Below are 19,312 nucleotides of genomic sequence, written 5' to 3'. Positions count from 1 at the left end.
CCCTCCTTCCTTGCACTTCTTTCCCCAACAGTCTTTCCATTCCCCATCTTCTTTCCCTTATCAGATGCAATTAGATTCCTCCCCCAGCCAGCTTTCCTGTTTCTGGTTCATTTTGCGTATTCCTTGAAGGGCTTAGGCCAGAAATGTCGGCAATACATGTCTGATTTTTGGAAGCTGAAAAGACCAGCTGATTATTTCCGTGATTTTACTACAATCACAGCGTCGGCAAAATTTTGCGTTTCATCCCCTTTCCTTCCTTTTCCTAGTCCTCAGCCCCTTACCAGCACCTAATAGTCTGGGATTGTCTGATCTCAGAAGCTCGCAGGCACAGGACTGGTCAGTACTTGGAGGGGAGACCACCTGGGAACACCAGGTGCAGTATGTTTTCTGTGAGGGCCGCTGGACAAAGTGGTGACTCTGCCTACCTTTCAGTAGACAAGAGTTACAGAATTTTATATAGAGAACAAAACAAAGGACTCTACATCACCTTTGTTGACCTCACCAAAGCCTTCGACACTGTGAGCAGGAAAGGGCTTTGGCAAATACGAGAGCGCCTCGGATGCCCCCCAAAGTTCCTCAACATGGTTATCCAACTGCACGAAAATCAACAAGGTTGGGTCAGATACAGCAATGAGCTCTCTGAACCCTTCACCATTAACAATGGCGTGAAGCAAGGCTGTGTTCTCGCACCAACCCTCTTTTCAATCTTCTTCAGCATGATGGTGAACCAAGCCATGAAAGACCTCAACAATGAAGACGCTATTTACATCCGGTACCGCACGGATGGCAGTCTCTTCAATCTGAAGCGCCTGCAAGCTCACACCAAGACACAAGAGAAATTTGTCCGTGAACTACTCTTTGCAGACGATGCCGCTTTAGTTGACCATTCAGAGCCAGCTCTTCAGCGCTTGACGTCCTGTTTTGCGGAAACTGCCAAAATGTTTGGCCTGGAAGTCAGCCTGAAGAAAACTGAGGTCCTCCATCAGCCAGCTCCCCACCATGACTACCAGCCCCCCCACATCTCCATCGGGCACACAAAACTCAAAACGGTCAACCAGTTTGCCTATCTCGGCTGCACCATTTCATCAGATGCAAGGATCGACAACGAGATAGACAACACTCGCCAAGGCAAATAGTGCCTTTGGAAGACTCCACTCCATCCTCAACATTCATTGGAGCGACTTCATCCCTAACATCGAAGTACTCAAGATGTCAGAGGCCGACAGCATCGAATCCATGTTGTTGAAGATCCAACTGCGCTGGGTAGGTCACGTCTCCAGAATGGAGGACCATCGCCTTCCCAAGATCGTGTTATATGGAGAGCTCTCCACTGACCATTGTGTCAGAGGTGCACCAAAGTAAAAGTACAAGGACTGCCTAAAGAAATCTCTTGGTGCCTGCCACATTGACCACCGCCAGTGGGCTGATATCGCCTCAAACCGTGCATCTTGGTGCCTCACAGTTCGGCGGGCAGCAACCTCCTTTGAAGAAGACCGCAGAGCCCACCTCACTGACAAAAGACAAAGAGGGAAAAACCCAACACCCAACCCCAACCAACCAATTTTCCTCTGCAACCGCTGCAACCGTGTCTGCCTGTCCCGCATCGGACTTGTCAGCCACAATCGAGCCTGCAGCTGACGTGGACATTTACCCCTCCATAAATCTTCGTCCAAGCCAAAGAGAAGACATTCTAAATCAGTGGTTTTCAAACCGCCCCCCTACACTCACATTCTACCTTAAGCAGTCCCTATGCCATCAGTGCTCTATGATTTGTAAGTGGGAAGAGGGCCTGATTTAAAGCACTCCTGATGAAGGGCTCAGGCCCGAAGCCATTGCTTTTATGCTTTCTGTGGATGCTGCAGTGTCTCCAGCAATTTTGTGAAGCCTATTTCCGACAACCTCAGGAAGAGTTGGCCCGTCACATCCTCCAACTCCCAAGGCAGGAGCTGACCACCCCCGGGCGAACCCAGGGCAGGAGCTGACCACCCCCGGGCGAACCCAGGGCAGGAGCTGACCACCCCCGGGCGAACCCAGGGCAGGAGCTGACCACCCCCGGGCGAACCCAGGGCAGGAGCTGACCACCCCCGGGCGAACCCAGGGCAGGAGCTGACCACCCCCGGGCGAACCCAGGGCAGGAGCTGACCACCCCCGGGCGAACCCAGGGCAGGAGCTGACCACCCCCGGGCGAACCCAGGGCAGGAGCTGACCACCCCCGGGCGAACCCAGGGCAGGAGCTGACCACCCCCGGGCGAACCCAGGGCAGGAGCTGACCACCCCCGGGCGAACCCAGGCCAGGAGCTGACCACCCCCGGGCGAACCCAGGCCAGGAGCTGACCACCCCCGGGCGAACCCAGGCCAGGAGCTGACCACCCCCGGGCGAACCCAGGGCAGGAGCTGACCACCCCCGGGCGAACCCAGGGCAGGAGCTGACCACCCCCGGGCGAACCCAGGGCAGGAGCTGACCACCCCCGGGCGAACCCAGGGCAGGAGCTGACCACCCCCGGGCGAACCCAGGGCAGGAGCTGACCACCCCCGGGCGAACCCAGGGCAGGAGCTGACCACCCCCGGGCGAACCCAGGGCAGGAGCTGACCACCCCCGGGCGAACCCAGGGCAGGAGCTGACCACCCCCGGGCGAACCCAGGGCAGGAGCTGACCACCCCCGGGCGAACCCAGGGCAGGAGCTGACAACCCCCGGGCGAACCCAGGGCAGGAGCTGACCACCCCCGGGCGAACCCAGGGCAGGAGCTGACCACCCCCGGGCGAACCCAGGCCAGGAGCTGACCACCCCCGGGCGAACCCAGGCCAGGAGCTGACCACCCCCGGGCGAACCCAGGCCAGGAGCTGACCACCCCCGGGCGAACCCAGGCCAGGAGCTGACCACCCCCGGGCGAACCCAGGGCAGGAGCTGACCACCCCCGGGCGAACCCAGGGCAGGAGCTGACCACCCCCGGGCGAACCCAGGGCAGGAGCTGACCACCCCCGGGCGAACCCAGGGCAGGAGCTGACCACCCCCGGGCGAACCCAGGGCAGGAGCTGACCACCCCCGGGCGAACCCAGGGCAGGAGCTGACCACCCCCGGGCGAACCCAGGCCAGGAGCTGACCACCCCCGGGCGAACCCAGGCCAGGGGCTGACCACCCCCGGGCGAACCCAGGCCAGGAGCTGACCACCCCCGGGCGAACCCAGGCCAGGAGCTGACGACCACCCCCGGGCGAACCCAGGGCAGGAGCTGACCACCCCCGGGCGAACCCAGGCCAGGAGCTGACCACCCCCGGGCGAACCCAGGCCAGGAGCTGACCACCCCCGGGCGAACCCAGGCCAGGAGCTGACCACCCCCGGGCGAACCCAGGCCAGGAGCTGACCACCCCCGGGCGAACCCAGGCCAGGAGCTGACCACCCCCGGGCGAACCCAGGCCAGGAGCTGACCACCCCCGGGCGAACCCAGGCCAGGAGCTGACCACCCCCGGGCGAACCCAGGCCAGGAGCTGACCACCCCCGGGCGAACCCAGGCCAGGAGCTGACCACCCCCGGGCGAACCCAGGCCAGGAGCTGACCACCCCCGGGCGAACCCAGGCCAGGAGCTGACCACCCCCGGGCGAACCCAGGCCAGGAGCTGACCACCCCCGGGCGAACCCAGGCCAGGAGCTGACCACCCCCGGGCGAACCCAGGCCAGGAGCTGACCACCCCCGGGCGAACCCAGGCCAGGAGCTGACCACCCCCGGGCGAACCCAGGCCAGGAGCTGACCACCCCCGGGCGAACCCAGGCCAGGAGCTGACCACCCCCGGGCGAACCCAGGCCAGGAGCTGACCACCCCCGGGCGAACCCAGGCCAGGAGCTGACCACCCCCGGGCGAACCCAGGCCAGGAGCTGACCACCCCCGGGCGAACCCAGGCCAGGAGCTGACCACCCCCGGGCGAACCCAGGCCAGGAGCTGACCACCCCCGGGCGAACCCAGGCCAGGAGCTGACCACCCCCGGGCGAACCCAGGCCAGGAGCTGACCACCCCCGGGCGAACCCAGGCCAGGAGCTGACCACCCCCGGGCGAACCCAGGCCAGGAGCTGACCACCCCCGGGCGAACCCAGGCCAGGAGCTGACCACCCCCGGGCGAACCCAGGCCAGGAGCTGACCACCCCCGGGCGAACCCAGGCCAGGAGCTGACCACCCCCGGGCGAACCCAGGCCAGGAGCTGACCACCCCCGGGCGAACCCAGGCCAGGAGCTGACCACCCCCGGGCGAACCCAGGCCAGGAGCTGACCACCCCCGGGCGAACCCAGGCCAGGAGCTGACCACCCCCGGGCGAACCCAGGCCAGGAGCTGACCACCCCCGGGCGAACCCAGGGCAGGAGCTGACCACCCCCGGGCGAACCCAGGGCAGGAGCTGACCACCCCCGGGCGAACCCAGGGCAGGAGCTGACCACCCCCGGGCGAACCCAGGGCAGGAGCTGACCACCCCCGGGCGAACCCAGGGCAGGAGCTGACCACCCCCGGGCGAACCCAGGGCAGGAGCTGACCACCCCCGGGCGAACCCAGGGCAGGAGCTGACCACCCCCGGGCGAACCCAGGGCAGGAGCTGACCACCCCCGGGCGAACCCAGGGCAGGAGCTGACCACCCCCGGGCGAACCCAGGGCAGGAGCTGACCACCCCCGGGCGAACCCAGGGCAGGAGCTGACCACCCCCGGGCGAACCCAGGGCAGGAGCTGACCACCCCCGGGCGAACCCAGGCCAGGAGCTGACCACCCCCGGGCGAACCCAGGGCAGGAGCTGACCACCCCCGGGCGAACCCAGGGCAGGAGCTGACCACCCCCGGGCGAACCCAGGGCAGGAGCTGACCACCCCCGGGCGAACCCAGGGCAGGAGCTGACCACCCCCGGGCGAACCCAGGGCAGGAGCTGACCACCCCCGGGCGAACCCAGGGCAGGAGCTGACCACCCCCGGGCGAACCCAGGGCAGGAGCTGACCACCCCCGGGCGAACCCAGGGCAGGAGCTGACCACCCCCGGGCGAACCCAGGGCAGGAGCTGACCACCCCCGGGCGAACCCAGGCCAGGAGCTGACCACCCCCGGGCGAACCCAGGCCAGGAGCTGACCACCCCCGGGCGAACCCAGGCCAGGAGCTGACCACCCCCGGGCGAACCCAGGCCAGGAGCTGACCACCCCCGGGCGAACCCAGGCCAGGAGCTGACCACCCCCGGGCGAACCCAGGCCAGGAGCTGACCACCCCCGGGCGAACCCAGGCCAGGTTCCACACCAGAACCCAGCTCCAGCCCACCGCCCTGAAGGCAGCAGTCCCCGAGCCCACTGGGGGCGATCTCGGTAGGAGCGTTCCCTCTCACCCGGTAACGCTTCATCAAACCCAGCCTCCAGGCCGCCAACAGCGAGGCGCCGCCGACGACCGCCATCAGGCACCAGGACAGCACGCAACCGGCGCCGTCATCGAACTCCATCACGGACCCGCGAGCCCCAAGGCGACTGGCGTCAGCGAACACCTATCACCACCCAGCCCGCAGGGCAGCACCGGTGGCCTCGACCAATGAACGACAGGAGCGGGGCCGGGCCCGCGACCAATCGCGATGCCGATTGGATGTTACTAAGCACGTGACGTACCGCCCTCGCCTCTTGGTCTCCTCCGCGCCAGAGGAGGTGGCCCAACAAGTTGGGCGTCGTTGTGGATGATTTGTCCTCCGCTGGAACTCGCTTCACTGCGTGGTAGGTTGAAGAAAAGGCATTATATATGTTTTTAGGAGAAGGTTGTCCAACCCTCGCCTCTGATGTTAGTTAAACAGGAAAGCCTGGAGGAATTAGGGTGAAGTGCATTGCACCAACGTGCTGGAGAAGGTCAGCAGGTCGCGCAGCATCCGTAGGCAGTGAAGGGCAGCTCCTCTTTTGGACCTCAAGGTATGATGACAGTACTGGTCAATGGAAAATGTATGTGCAGTGATGTCAATGTATGGACGGGCCACGAAGGGTGTGTAGTCTCTGTAACTTGTTCTCCACTGTGTGCTTCCCCAATTCTGACTTGGAAGGCCACAGTGCATTCCGCACTCAAGATGTGAAAGGCGTTACTACTTCATACTTCCTCTTATTTTGCATTTGTGACCTGTAATTACAATTTACCAAAGTAGTCAGCATTTCACTCCTGCAGGGTATTTCAAGCAGCTGTCAATTGTACTGTGCCCAAGAAGAGTGTTGTAACCAGCCTAAATGACTATTGACCAGTGACACTCACAATTTTCTCTAAGTGTTGCCACTGGTAGATAGGGTTGTAATAAAGAGAACTTTTTGTACAGCAACAATAATGAAGTGTTTTGAGAAACTGTTGAAACATATCCGCTTCTGTCTGAGTGGCGACATGGATCTGTTCCAATTTGCTTTTTGCAACAATAGGTCTATGGCAGAAGTCATTTCATTGGCTGTACACAAAGTCCTGAAACAACTGGATAGCAAATATGCATACATCAGGATGCTCTTTATTGACTACAATTCAGCATTTACATTATCCCCCTCAAAACTGATCAGCAAACTCCAAGACCTGGGGCTCAACACCACATTGTGTAATTGGATCCTTGATTTCCTCACCCCTCGACCACAATCTGAGGATTGGTAAGAACATCTCAACAATCTCCATCAGTACTGGAGCAATACAAGGCTGCTTACTTGGACCCCTGCTCTATTCACTTTACACCTATGACTGTGTGGCTTGGTACAACAACACCATCTATAAATTTGCTGGAGACACCAGGGTAGTGGATTGTATAACATTGGGCGATGAATCAGCATAGAGGAGGAAGATTGATGCACCCACAACAACTTTGTACTCGATATCATCAAAACTAAGGAGCTGATTGTTGCTATTAGTAAGGGAAAACTAGAAGTGATTAGAGGTGGAGAGGGTGAGTAAATGAAAATGCTTGCAGGACCTTTCCTGAAGCCAATATATTAATGGCATTGTGAAGAAAGCACGTCAGCACTTCTTCCTTAGGAGTTTGAAGAGGTTTGGTATGATATTGGGAACCCTGGCAAATTTCTACAGAGGTGTGGTGGAAATTGTGCTGACCATCTGCATCACAGCCTGGTATGGGGACACCAATACCCTTAACCGTAAAGCCCTTCAAAAGCCCAGGGCATCTCAGGCAAAACCCTCCCCACCATTGAAACCATCTATAGGCAACACTGCCATCGGAGAGTAGCAGCAATCAGTGATCCATACCATCCAGAGTATGCCTCAAGACTTGCACCAGCAGGTTCAGGAACAGCTGTCAACTCTCTACCATCAAACTCCTCAACAATAACATTAATCAGGGACTTGTTTATGGACTCTTACTTTATGGATTTTTCCCCTCTGTTGTATGGTCAGTTTGTTTACAAGTGTATGTTTAGTGTGGTTTTTTTTGCACTGCTAATAAGTGGTGATTCTGCTTTGCCTGCAGGAGAAAGAATCTCAGGGTTGTACGTGATGTCATCCATTTATTCTGACAATAAATCAGAAAATCTAGTTCTTCACTCCTTTGCCAAAATGCCTCCATCTACTCTTTCCAGAGCTTCCTTTATTTTGTGTCCTAACAAGTCTCCTTTCATTTTACCTCCTTGATGGAAGAGACAAGCCTTCATGGGTATGAATTGAACTGCACAAAGTCGGGGAAAGAGTGGCAGAAGAATTTGCCTATAAATGGGCTGTTAACTTTATTTTTGCTGGGAAAAAGAACACCAGCAATAAAACACATTTTGAGTATTCGGTATAAAATGAATAATTAAATTTGAATGTGGAAAAAATAGCCCCAAAAATCCCTTTGTTTCAGAACAGATTAATTCCTTGAACTATGGACAATTTAATTCTACATGCTTGGTTCCATAAAGGGATCAGATATGTAGAAGATTTTTTTTTTAATCTTTATTTATTCGTTCAAAAAAACATAATATATGACATATGCAGCAATTAAACATATACATGAATGTTTTTTTATATATAGAAAAAAAAGAAAAGAAAAAAACCCCCTTCACCCAACTCTCCTAAGGAGAGCCATAAAAAGAAAGAATATTAAAGAAAAAGTTAAATATACATATTAAAATCTAATCAATATAAAATGAAATGTAAATATTCTAAATATAACAGCCACTTATTAATAAAAAAAATATTATTATCATGCGAAACATACATAATTTTTTCCATTATTAAGCAATGTTTCATCTCATTATGCCATATATTAATATCAATCATATTTGTATCTTTCCACGTACCAGCAATACATTTTTTCGCTATGGATAAAGCTAAATATACAAAAGCAAGCTGGAACTTATCTAATCCCAAACCTTTCAGAGGTTGCAAACTACCCAATAAAAATATTGTTGGATCTAAAACTATTTTAATCTTATACAGGTATTCTAAAAACGATAGAATTTTCTTACAAAAAGATTGTACATAACCAAATATTTGATACATAGATGAAATATAACCCTTCTCTGGTACCTTCATAAGAAAAGTCTCAAATTTCATCATTTTAGGTAAAATCATATCTCTACCAAACATACATTTTACCAAAGATCGAATTTGATAATAAAGAAATAAAGAGTTCTTATCAATACCAAATTTCCTCATCTGATTAAAAGATAAAAACTTACCCTCTTTAAAACAATCTCCCAAATTTTTCACACCTTTAAATCTCCAATGCAATAAACTTAGATTATGTATTGAAAAAGAAATAAGTTGATTATTATACAATGGAGTCAAAGCCGATAATTTACCCCTAGAGCCTGTCATTTTATTTTTCTTTATCCATAACTTCATTAAATGTTTTAGTATAGGCACATTATATTGTTGTAACAAATTTATGTTCCATCTAAACAAAAATTGATGTATTTCAAACTCAGAAATACTTGCCATCTCAATTTTAGCCCAACTAGGGGGCCGTACCAAATCCATCAATAAACTAATAAATTTAAGTTGGGCTGCTTCATAATAATTTTGAAAATGTGTAAACTTAGTCCCCCTAACTCATATTTCCAAGTTAATTTATTCAAACCTACTCTCGAAAATTTGCCCCTCCATAAAAACTCCCTAACCATTTTATTCAAATCTCGAAAAAAAAAATTTATCAAGTAAATATGGAATAGATTGAAACAAGTGTTGTATACGCGGAAAGATATTCATCTTAATTGTATTTATCCTACCCATTAAATTAATAGGTAAATCTTTCCATTTAATCAAATCAAGTTTTAATTTTTTTCATTAACGGAGCATAATTTAATTTATATAAAGATTGATAATTAACATTCAAAATTATACCCAAATATTTAATTCGACCAGTCCACTTCAAATTAATAATATTCTTATAAATTGAATAATCTCCTTCACTTACTGGTAATATTTTACTTTTTTCCCAATTAACTTTATATCCAGAAAGACATCCATATATAAGTGCAAAAGTGACTGAGCTGGGTTTATTAAATACACCGATACATCATCGGCAAATAAATTAATTTTATACTCCTCATCTAAAACTTTCATACCTTGTATCTATTTTTTTTTAATTTTATTTTTAATTTTTTTTTAAATAAAAAAAAAATACTCCCACCGGTTTAGCACTTGAAAAGTCTACAGACTTTCTTTTCTTTTTTTTAACAGTCAAAAAGACTACAATGACACACTCCTTCTCAAAGTTCCAAGTGTTTCGTACAAGTTTGACATAATTACTCTTCATAAAATAAAGCATTTTTTCCATTTACAATGGCTCTTTTACATCAGTAGCCTACACTTTTAAAGTATAGGAATATGCAAAACCATAAAAATGAGGACAATTACTGTATTTAAATACAATACGGGTAGTATCTGTGTATTTTGTCTTATCAACTGTGCTAAAGGTTCAATCACTAACGCAAACAAAGCTGGTGATAAAGGACAACCTTGACGAGTTGATCGAGTTAACTTAAAAGATTCTGAAATCAAACCATTCGTCAATTCTCTAGCTACTGGTTTACTATATAGAGCCCTAATCCAACCAATAAAAGAAGGACCAAACTTAAATTTCTCTAAAACTTTAAACAAAAAATTCCATTCAACTCTATCAAATGCTTTTTCTGCATCTAAGGATATCACCATCGGGTGATCTAAAGATTGTTAATATCTATTAATCAAACTAATCTCGCGCAAAATGTTATCTGAAGCATATCTATTATTTAATATGATCAACTTGGGTAAAAATTTAGCCAATCTATTCGCTAATATTTTATAATCTACATTTAACAATGAAATTGGTCTGTATGAAGATACTTTCAAAGGATCTCTATCTTTTTTTGGAATTACTGTAATTAAAGCACTAGAACAAGACTCAGGTAATTCATAATGTTCTCTAACTTGACGTAATACATCCCCAAACACTGTAGATAAATCATCATAAAAAATTATATAAAATTCAACTGAAAATCCATCATCACCAGACGATTTACCGTTCAGCATTTCCAGCATAGCCATTTTAATTTCCAAATCAGTAAATGGTTCTTCTAACTCCTGTATATCTGCATCCTCTAATATCGGTAAATTCAACTGTGATAAAAAAAGATCAATCGATTCAGTTTCTTGTTTTCCTTCAGATGTATATAACTTTTTATAAAATGAATAAAATTCATCATTAATCTCACCTCGAAATCTGTTCTTTCTTTAATTGCCACGCCAATACCTTATGTGCTTTCTCTCCCCATTCGTAATACCGTTGTTTAGTCCTATTAATCACACATTCAAATTGATAAGATTGCGAAGTATTATATTCCAATTTCAACCTAGATAATTCTATTTTCTGATCTTCTGTAGCATCTTTCTGAAATTCCTTTTCTAACTCATCGATCTGTTTCTCTAATTCAAGACTCTGATTTAATCGATTCTTTTTTATTTTAGAAGTATAACTAATTATTTGTCCTCTCAAATAGGCTTTCATAGCATCCCATAATACAAACTTACTTTGAACAGAATTAGAATTTTCTTTCAAAAAAAAAATTTGTTTTTTCAAAAAATCATTAAATTCCATATTTTTAACAACATTGTATTAAATCTCCAATGATAAGCCATATGAATTTTCTCAGAAGTTGCATATGTAAAATATAACAAGGAGTGATCTGAAATCCACCCTACTTTTATATTCTGCTTGTTGTATTTTCCCTTGTAAATGTGCCGATACTAAAAAGAAGTCAATCCTTGAAAACGATTTATGTCTAGATGAATAAAAGGAAAAAACTTTCTCTGTCGGATTAAGACGTCTCCAAATATCTACTAAATTAAGATCTTTCATCAACGCTTGGACCTGAATTGCCATATTGGATTTTTTAACTTTCTTCGGAGATTTATCTAATAAAGGTTCCAAAGCACAATTAAAGTCACCACCAACTAAAATATTATCATTAGCCTGACCCAAACATAAAAATGCATCTGAAATAAATATTTCATCATCTGCATTTGCGGCATAAATATTAAGTAAAGTCCAAAATTCACTAAAAATCTTACAATTCAATTTAAGAATACATCCTGCCTTTTCCTCCATTGATTGTAATTCAAAAGATAAATTTTTATGTTTCAAAATTGCTACACCTTTAGCTCTAGAATTAAATGAAGAAGAATATACATGCCCAACCCAGTCCCTTTTTAATTTCATGCTTTCCTTCACATTCAAATGTGTTTCTTGTAAAAAAAGCAATGTCAATTTTCATTTTTTTAATATACCAAGACTCGCTTAATGCTTAATTGGAATATTTAATCCTCGAACATTAAAAGTAGCAAACCTCAATTTTGACATATCTACTATTATTACTAAATACCAATAATATCTTTATATAAAAACTCAAATCAACATATATAGGCCCTCCAATAGAAAAAAAATCACAAATTAAAAACTAACTAAAATAAAAATTAAAAAAAAATAAAGAAAATCCCCCCCAAAAAAACTACCAAAAGGTAGTAATCCCCTAAACAAAAATTGGGTGTGGGTCACCCACCAGTGGCTGATGACTAGTAAAGAACTTGGTGCAAATCTCTCCTTCCCCAGCCAAACAATCAATAATATCAAAGTATCATAATAACAAAAAAAATAGAATAAGAAAATTCTTCTTTTCATCCAAGAGATTCCAATCTCGAAGATCCCATTTCAGAAGGAGGTAGACTCTTTCCATTCCCATTTTTCCCATATCTGCCATTTCTTCTGTTTCCAGAACAATCAGTGTTTTTAGGAGATAATGGTGAACTACGTCTTTGTCCTCTTGCATTTGGCAATGAATCAGCAAAAATTATTGCTTCACGATCATTTTTAAAAAAACTGAAATTGATAGTCTCCATAAAACACCTTCAATACTGCAGGGTAGCGAAAAGTAGAGTTCTAACCTTTACGCCACAAAACTTCTTTAGCTGGATTGAATCAACGTTGACATTGAATAACCCCTTGACTCAAATCAGGATAAAAAAAAGACACTGCTATTCTGAATCAATAATGGAGTTTGTCGTTGTCTCGCATTTTGTACTGCAAGTCGAAGTATTGCTTCTCTGTCCAAATAACTCAAACATCGAATTATTACCGGTCTCGATGGTTGACCAGCTGAGGATGTTCTTCTTAAAGCTCTATGGGCTCTTTCCAGTACCAATCCCCCAGAGAAAAATTCTTGCCCTAATATTTGCGGGATCCAGTCTTTAAAGAAACGAAGAGGATCTTGTCCTTCTATACCTTCTGGCAAACCAACAATTTTCACATTATTCCTTCTGCTTTGATTCTCCAAGTAATCTATTTTTCTTTCGATCTCCTTCATACGTTCTCCTAGTTCTATGACTGATTTTTCCACCTTCAACACTTTTTCTGTGTTAGAAGTCACTTGTTTACAGTCCAAAAAAGCAGTCTGAAATTTTTTAAATTCTTCATAAGATGCATCCACACGTGTCTTAACCATATTTAATTCTGAACTTATACCAGCATTCATTTGAACCATTTCATTCATTTGAGATGTCAACAAAGGTTTTATAACTGCTTGAACAATAGCATTTAATTTCGTACACTGTGATTCGGTAAAGCTCAGCTCTGCTCTCTCTGACATAGTGGCAGAACAAGGTAACTGCAGCTCCTGCTGCAACTCAACAGAAGGCATTTTAAAAGTTTTACTGCGGGTCTGGACTCCCAGCGACGGCACCCCGACTTCCTCAGGGTGTCACCGCTGGTCTCCCCCCGCATCTCGTTGTTTTTTCATCAAATCACGAAGAAAAGCGATTTCTTCAGATTGAAATGCTACCTGATGCATTTCCAACAATGGAGTCATCTTCCTACGTGCTCCCTCCATTGAAATCGAAAGGCTTTCCAAATCGGGGTCCACTTCTTGGCAACACGCACCTTCTTCCGGAGAACGGGTAATTCCAGCGCCATCCTTCACTTGGTGAGCAATAGACATTTTTATTTCAGCTCCTACAGGCAATCTTTGGGGTTTAGACAATGAAGAGATTGAGCCTGGGGCTGTATTAAGTCATCTAGGCCCCAAATCTTCAGCATTTCAAAAATGTATCTTCTTCTGCACTTGTTGTTTAATCTTTTTACCATTAATGGCCATAATAATTCCTTATTACTTTCAACTAAAATTTAAAAAGTTTAAACTTGAAAACAAAGGATTAAAAAACAGGTACTTAAAAGTCTGACCAGAGAGGTCGAGATTACATGTCTAGACTCCACGTCATCTTGCCACGCCCCCCATATGTAGAAGATTGTTATGTACAAGGGCAATTTATGTCATTCGAACAATTAAAAAAAATAAATATAGTATTTATAATATTATTCATAAGTCTGATTCTCTTTTGGAGATAGCCTGTTGGAATACTCAAATTATCTGTTACAATTAAGAGCTTTTCCCAAAGAAGGATTAGGATTGACATACCAGAGTGCAGTGAAATATAGATTCTAATTCGAAAGGGGAACAAAAAGAAATTCACATCAGTTATGTATTCTTCACTTCAGTCAGGTACTCCAAAACTGGAGTTATATAGAGCAAAACAAAGATGGGAATCAGACTTGAATATTAGTCTTAATGATAGGACCTGGTTCAATTTCTGTCATAATTGCATGCCCAATACAATTAATGTCAGAAAGGCTGGTACAATATAATTTTTTGGTCTACAAATTGAACTCTAATTTTTCTGATGTTTTAGATGAAACCCCCCCTCTTTTTTCCCCCCCTCCCCCCTCCCCCCTCCCCCCCTCCCCCTCTCCCCCTCTCCCCCCTCCCCCCCTCCCCCCCTCCCCCCCTCCCCCCCTCCCCCCCTCCCCCCCTCTCCCCCTCCCCCCCTCCCCCCCTCCCCCCCTCTCCCCCCTCCCCCCCTCCCCCCCTCCCCCCCTCCCCCCCTCCCCCCCTCCCCCCCTCCCCCCCTCTCCCCCTCTCCCCCTCTCCCCCTCTCCCCCTCTCCCCCTCTCCCCTCTCCCCCTCTCCCCCTCTCCCCCTCTCCCCCTCTCCCCCTCTCCCCTCTCCCCCTCTCCCCCTCTCCCCCTCTCCCCCTCTCCCCCTCTCCCCCTCTCCCCCTCTCCCCCTCTCCCCCTCTCCCCCTCCCCCCCCTCTTTCCCCTCTTTCTCCCCCCTCTCTTCCCCCCCTCCCCTCTCTTTCCCCTTTAATGTCCTTTTCTTGTTCTTTTTGGAATAAGTGGGCCAGCAGGCCTGATATTGACTGCTTCACTATCCCATGTTATTGCCGTCATCTCCCTTATCATGAGAAGGGCTATTTTAATGAGATTGAAAGATGCTGTCCCACTCACACTCAATGGTTGCCTGATAAAATGGCATGTCTGACTTTATTTTTAAAAAATTAGATGCTCCATGACTGAAATTAATCTTAATGTTTCCTTATGGGGTTCTTTTAACTAATTTTACAAATTTTGAAAGTAATTAAATTTTGTTTTTTTGACCTCATTGATGACCTTTTGTGGACTGCTTGTGTTTAGCCAGTATCCTCTGAGGGGAGGGGGGGGGGGGGTTGACAATTAGTATAGTGCTTTAATTTAGTTTTTATTTTTACTTTTCTCAGTGTAACGTAGGTCTCAACACCATTTTTATTATTATGTGGTTGGTTAATACTTTTATATACCTATGTAACATTTACTTGATGAAACCAATAAAAATATTGAAAAAGAAATGTGCTTGATATGCAAGTCATTGAAAGCTAACTTGCAATCAGCAAGTAATTAGGAAGGCAAATATTGTGTTGATCTTTTCTTACCAGAGAACTTGAGTACAAGTACACATTTTGAGCCATGATCTTATTGAATGGCAAAGCAGGCTCGACAGGCAAGATGGCTTGCTCCTGCTCCTATTTCTTATGTTGTGTCATGTGCAAACACTGCACAGACAACTCCAGCAGACTAGAAATGATCCTGGGTCTGCAGAATAACTGGTGTGCCACCCATTGCCAAAAAAAGAGGTCACTCATAGGACAGGATGGCCTGCTGGTCCTAATTCCGTGTGGATCGAAAGGTTAATATAGTTGTTTTTAACAGTTTCTGAAATGTCTTTCTCTGGTTGTTACTTGATCTGATCGATTGATTGTGACAATGACTGGAAAAAAACCTTTTCTCTCCTTTGAAAGACCCTGCAAAGCTGACAGTGAACATTTTGCCTCCAATTCTTCAAACTCTGTTCTGATAGAATATTGAAAATTCTTAATACACATGGTTGGAAAGTACATCCAATTTTAAAAACTCCCTTGGTTGTATATAAGAAAAAAAAATCAAGTGGAAGCTGGATATTTGTGAAAGTGCTTTTGATTAAGGGCTCAGGCTTGAAACTTTGATTTTATATCTTTACTCCTATTGACATGCTCAGTTCCTCCAATATTCCTATTTTTACTGCAGTCACAGCGTCTGCAGACTTTTGTGTGTCACTGTTGGGTTATATTTGCTCTGTGATCTTGAAACTTGTGACTGTACCAAAGTTCCCAAAGCTTTGTTCACCTGAAATCTTGGACCCTCTTAAGAAGATGATTTGACCTGGAGACCTCCCAAAGGGTCACTTTCTCAGGGTTCTAGAATCCCAGGATTGCCTGTCATTTTCCTGAGTCATACAAACTACCATACCATTTTTTTGTGTTGCTATATATTTTGTCAGTATTGATTAATGAATAAGTGTGTTTCAAGTCTGAAGATGAGCCTTACTGCAGAGAAATACTGTTCTATACAGTTAAGATTGCTGATCATTGAGATGCCTGTCTGAATTGTTTTATTCCATCGATTGGAAATGAGGGTGGGTGGTGGGGGGGGGGGGAAGGAACCACAAAAGACTTCAATTGGTAATGTTCGGTGAGTGTACAGTATTTGCAAATCTTGGCTCCTGAGCTCGGTGGCTTGAGTTTTGAGCCTGAGCGCTCGCGGTTGCGCTTGTGTGTTGATGACTCCGCGCGGCCGCCGTACGGGGCTACTCGCCAGTGTGTGCGTTCGCGTGGCCTGGAGAGGAATCTGGAGGAGCCGGGTGAGAGATCGCGAGGGGCAGCAGGGCCGTAGACTGTTCTGGAGGGGAGTTGGGAGCGTGAACCGTGACTGAGTATGGGGTGGGGGGTCGGGATTGCTGCGGATGAGGTGTGCGATCTCTCCGTGCGCGATGGAGGGCTCTACCGCTGGGCCCATAAATATCAGCTCCTTAACTGTGCGGGTCCAGCAGGGACGGGGGGGGGGGGGGGGGGGAGGGGGAGGGGTGTGGGCGGAGGGTACCATGGGGGTTGGTAGAGGCGATGGGGTGTAACTGGCTTTAAGAAAAACTGCGTCCAGGCAAGCGGGAAAAAGGAGAAGGATAGTGAATGAATGAACTGAAGAACTTGTGGTGTGGAGTACAATGTAGAAGGATTTGCTTAACAGTAAATACAATGAGTTTTTACTACAGTACAGAAAACAGGCCGTTCGGCCCTTTTACTCTGGTCCCAAAATAATATTCAGCTAGCCCCATGGACCAGCACCTATTTCATAACCTTCCAGACCTCTCCCATCCACGTATCTATCCAGTTTATTTTTAAAACTTAAGAGTAAGCCCGCATTTACCACGTCAGATGGCAACTTGTTCTGCACTCCTTCCACTCTGAGAAGGAAAAGCTCCCCCTTATGTTCCTCCTAAACCTTACTCCTTTCACCCCAAATCCATGTCTTCTTGTATTTATCTCAAAGTGGAAAGAGCCTACTTGTATTTACTTTGTCTATGCCCCTCTTAATTTTGAAAAACTCTATCAAATTTTCCCTCATTCTTCTGTGCTCCAAGGAATAAAGTCCTGACCTGCTTAATCTTTCCTTGTAACTCAATTCCTGAAGACCCAGCAACATCCTAGTAAATCTTTTGGCAACCAGAACTGCATATCATACTCCAAATTTGACCTCACCAATGTCTTGTACAACCTCACCATAACATCCCAATTCCTGTACTCATTACTTTTATTTATGAAGGCCAAGATGTCAAAAGCTTTCTTCACAACCCTGTCTACCTGTGATGCCACTTTTAGGGAATTATGTATCAGAATTATGAGATCCCTTTGTTTCTCTGCACTCCTCAGTGCCCTACCGTTTACTGTGTACGTCTTACCTTGGTTTTACCTTCCAAAATGCAACACCTCACACTTGTCTGCATTAAATTCCATCTCCTACTTTCTGGCCCATTTTTCCAGTTGGTCCAGATCCTTCTGTAAGCTTAAAAAGCCTTCCTTGCTGTCTACAATGCCTCTAATCTTAATGTCATCAACAAACTTACTGATCCAATTTACCACAATGTCATCCAGATCATTGATATAGACAACACACAACAATGGTGTGAGCAAAAACCAGGCAGATGCCTGAATAAAAAGATGTGGAAAGAGGGAAGAATGGGCATAGGCCAACAGCTATGAGGCTATGGGTGGACCTGGGTAGGAGGACAGCTGAGAATTGATTGAGGGATGGGGGCAGCTCTGTTAATGCATAGCTGGAGGAAAGCAGATTGGAATAAAGAGAAGGGTAGGGAGCTGGAGGATAGATGAAGAGATATAAAAAGAATGAGATTGGAGGGGGTTAGTGCTAATGGAAACTGGAGAAGTTGCCGTATAGTTGGAAGGTGCCCAGATGGAATGTGAGGTGTTGTTCCTCTAATTTGTTGGTGGTTGAAGTTTGGCAGTGGATGAGACCATGGACAGTCGTGTCGAGATGAGAATGGGGTGCAAATTGAAATGGGTTGCCACTGGGAGATCCATGCTATTACAGCAGACATTGAAGGTGCTCAATGAAGCAATCTCCCAATCTGCATCCAGTGCCTCCTGATGTAGAGGAGGCCACAACAGGAGCACTGCATGCAGTAGATGACCTGTGCAGGTTCACTTGGAATGATTGTTTGGGGCCCTAAATAGTGGTTGAGGGAGGAGATGTGGGCACAATTGTAGCATTTCCTGCAGTCACAGGGGTAGGTACCAAGGGGGCAATTGATGGGAAGGGATGAGTAGACATTTCCTCCAGCTTTGCATTCACAGAACTACTCCCCATCTCTCGATCAATTTTCAGCTTTTCTCTCCTGCCCTCCTATGGCCTATTTGGTGTTGGCCTCCTCTTCCCACCTATTTATTTAGATGCTTGCCTGCTTTTTTGCTAATACCTTGAAGGGCTCTTCTGGAAGGTCATTCCACTCAGCCACTACTCAATGAGTGAAGAAGTTCCCTTTCATGTTACTTCTAAACCTTTGCCCCCTAACCCTTAACTCATGACCTCTCATTTCAATCTCAGGGGAAGAGCCTATTCACATCTACTCTATCTATCCCCCTCATAATTTTAAACACCTCTATCAAATCCCGCCTCCCCCCCTCAACCTTCTACGTTCCAGTGAATAAAGACCCAGTCTACTCCGTCTTTCTTTGAATTCCAGATACTGCAATCCAGGTAACATTTTAGTAAATCTTCTCTGCACCCTCTCTACCTTATTGATATTCTTCCTATAATTTTGGAACCAGAACTGCACACAGTATTCCAAATTTCGCCTTACCAATGCCTTGAATAGTCTCAACATAATTTCCCAACTCCTATATTCTATGCTTTGATTTATAAAGGCCAGCATAGCAAAAACCTTCTTCACCACTCTATCCACGTGAGATTCTACTTTCAAAGAACGATGAACTGTTATTCCTAGATCTTTCTGTTCCTCTGCATTCCTCAATGCCCTCCCCTTCACTGCATGTGTCCTGTTTTGACTATTCTTCCCAAAATGAAACACTTCACACATATCAGTATTAAACTCCATCTGCCATCTCTCAGCCCACTCTTATAAGCAGCCCAAATATTTCTGCAGTCTCCAAAAACTATCTTCACTATTCACAACTCCCC

At 46.5% G+C, this 19,312-nt stretch overlaps 2 protein-coding genes across 10 annotated transcripts in view; one reads left to right on the top strand and one right to left on the bottom strand.

The window, feature by feature from the left end:
• The window catches only part of ilvbl (ilvB (bacterial acetolactate synthase)-like), a 54,184-nt gene extending 48,692 nt beyond the window's left edge, over positions 1-5,492 (bottom strand). The window contains exon 1 of the mRNA XM_069894436.1: positions 5,337-5,492. Coding sequence (XP_069750537.1) covers positions 5,337-5,447 — 111 coding nt within the window. The 5' untranslated portion in view covers positions 5,448-5,492. The remainder of the gene's footprint in view (positions 1-5,336) is intronic.
• Positions 5,493-5,601: 109 nt separating this feature from the next.
• Positions 5,602-19,312, top strand: part of fam118b (family with sequence similarity 118 member B) — an 87,661-nt gene continuing 73,950 nt past the window's right edge. For 2 of the 9 annotated variants that reach the window (XM_069894442.1, XM_069894438.1), the window contains exon 1: positions 5,603-5,898. The gene's annotated coding sequence lies outside the window, so the exon portion shown is untranslated. Of the gene's footprint in view, positions 5,899-13,228; positions 13,396-16,392; positions 16,461-19,312 lie in introns of those variants that run through there. The other 7 variants (XM_069894443.1, XM_069894446.1, XM_069894439.1 and 4 more) reach the window with 6 other exon arrangements.

Source organism: Narcine bancroftii, chromosome 8, assembly GCF_036971445.1.
Source record: "Narcine bancroftii isolate sNarBan1 chromosome 8, sNarBan1.hap1, whole genome shotgun sequence".
NCBI classification, from domain to species: domain Eukaryota; kingdom Metazoa; phylum Chordata; class Chondrichthyes; order Torpediniformes; family Narcinidae; genus Narcine; species Narcine bancroftii.
This window is presented reverse-complemented; position numbering and strand designations above follow the sequence as displayed.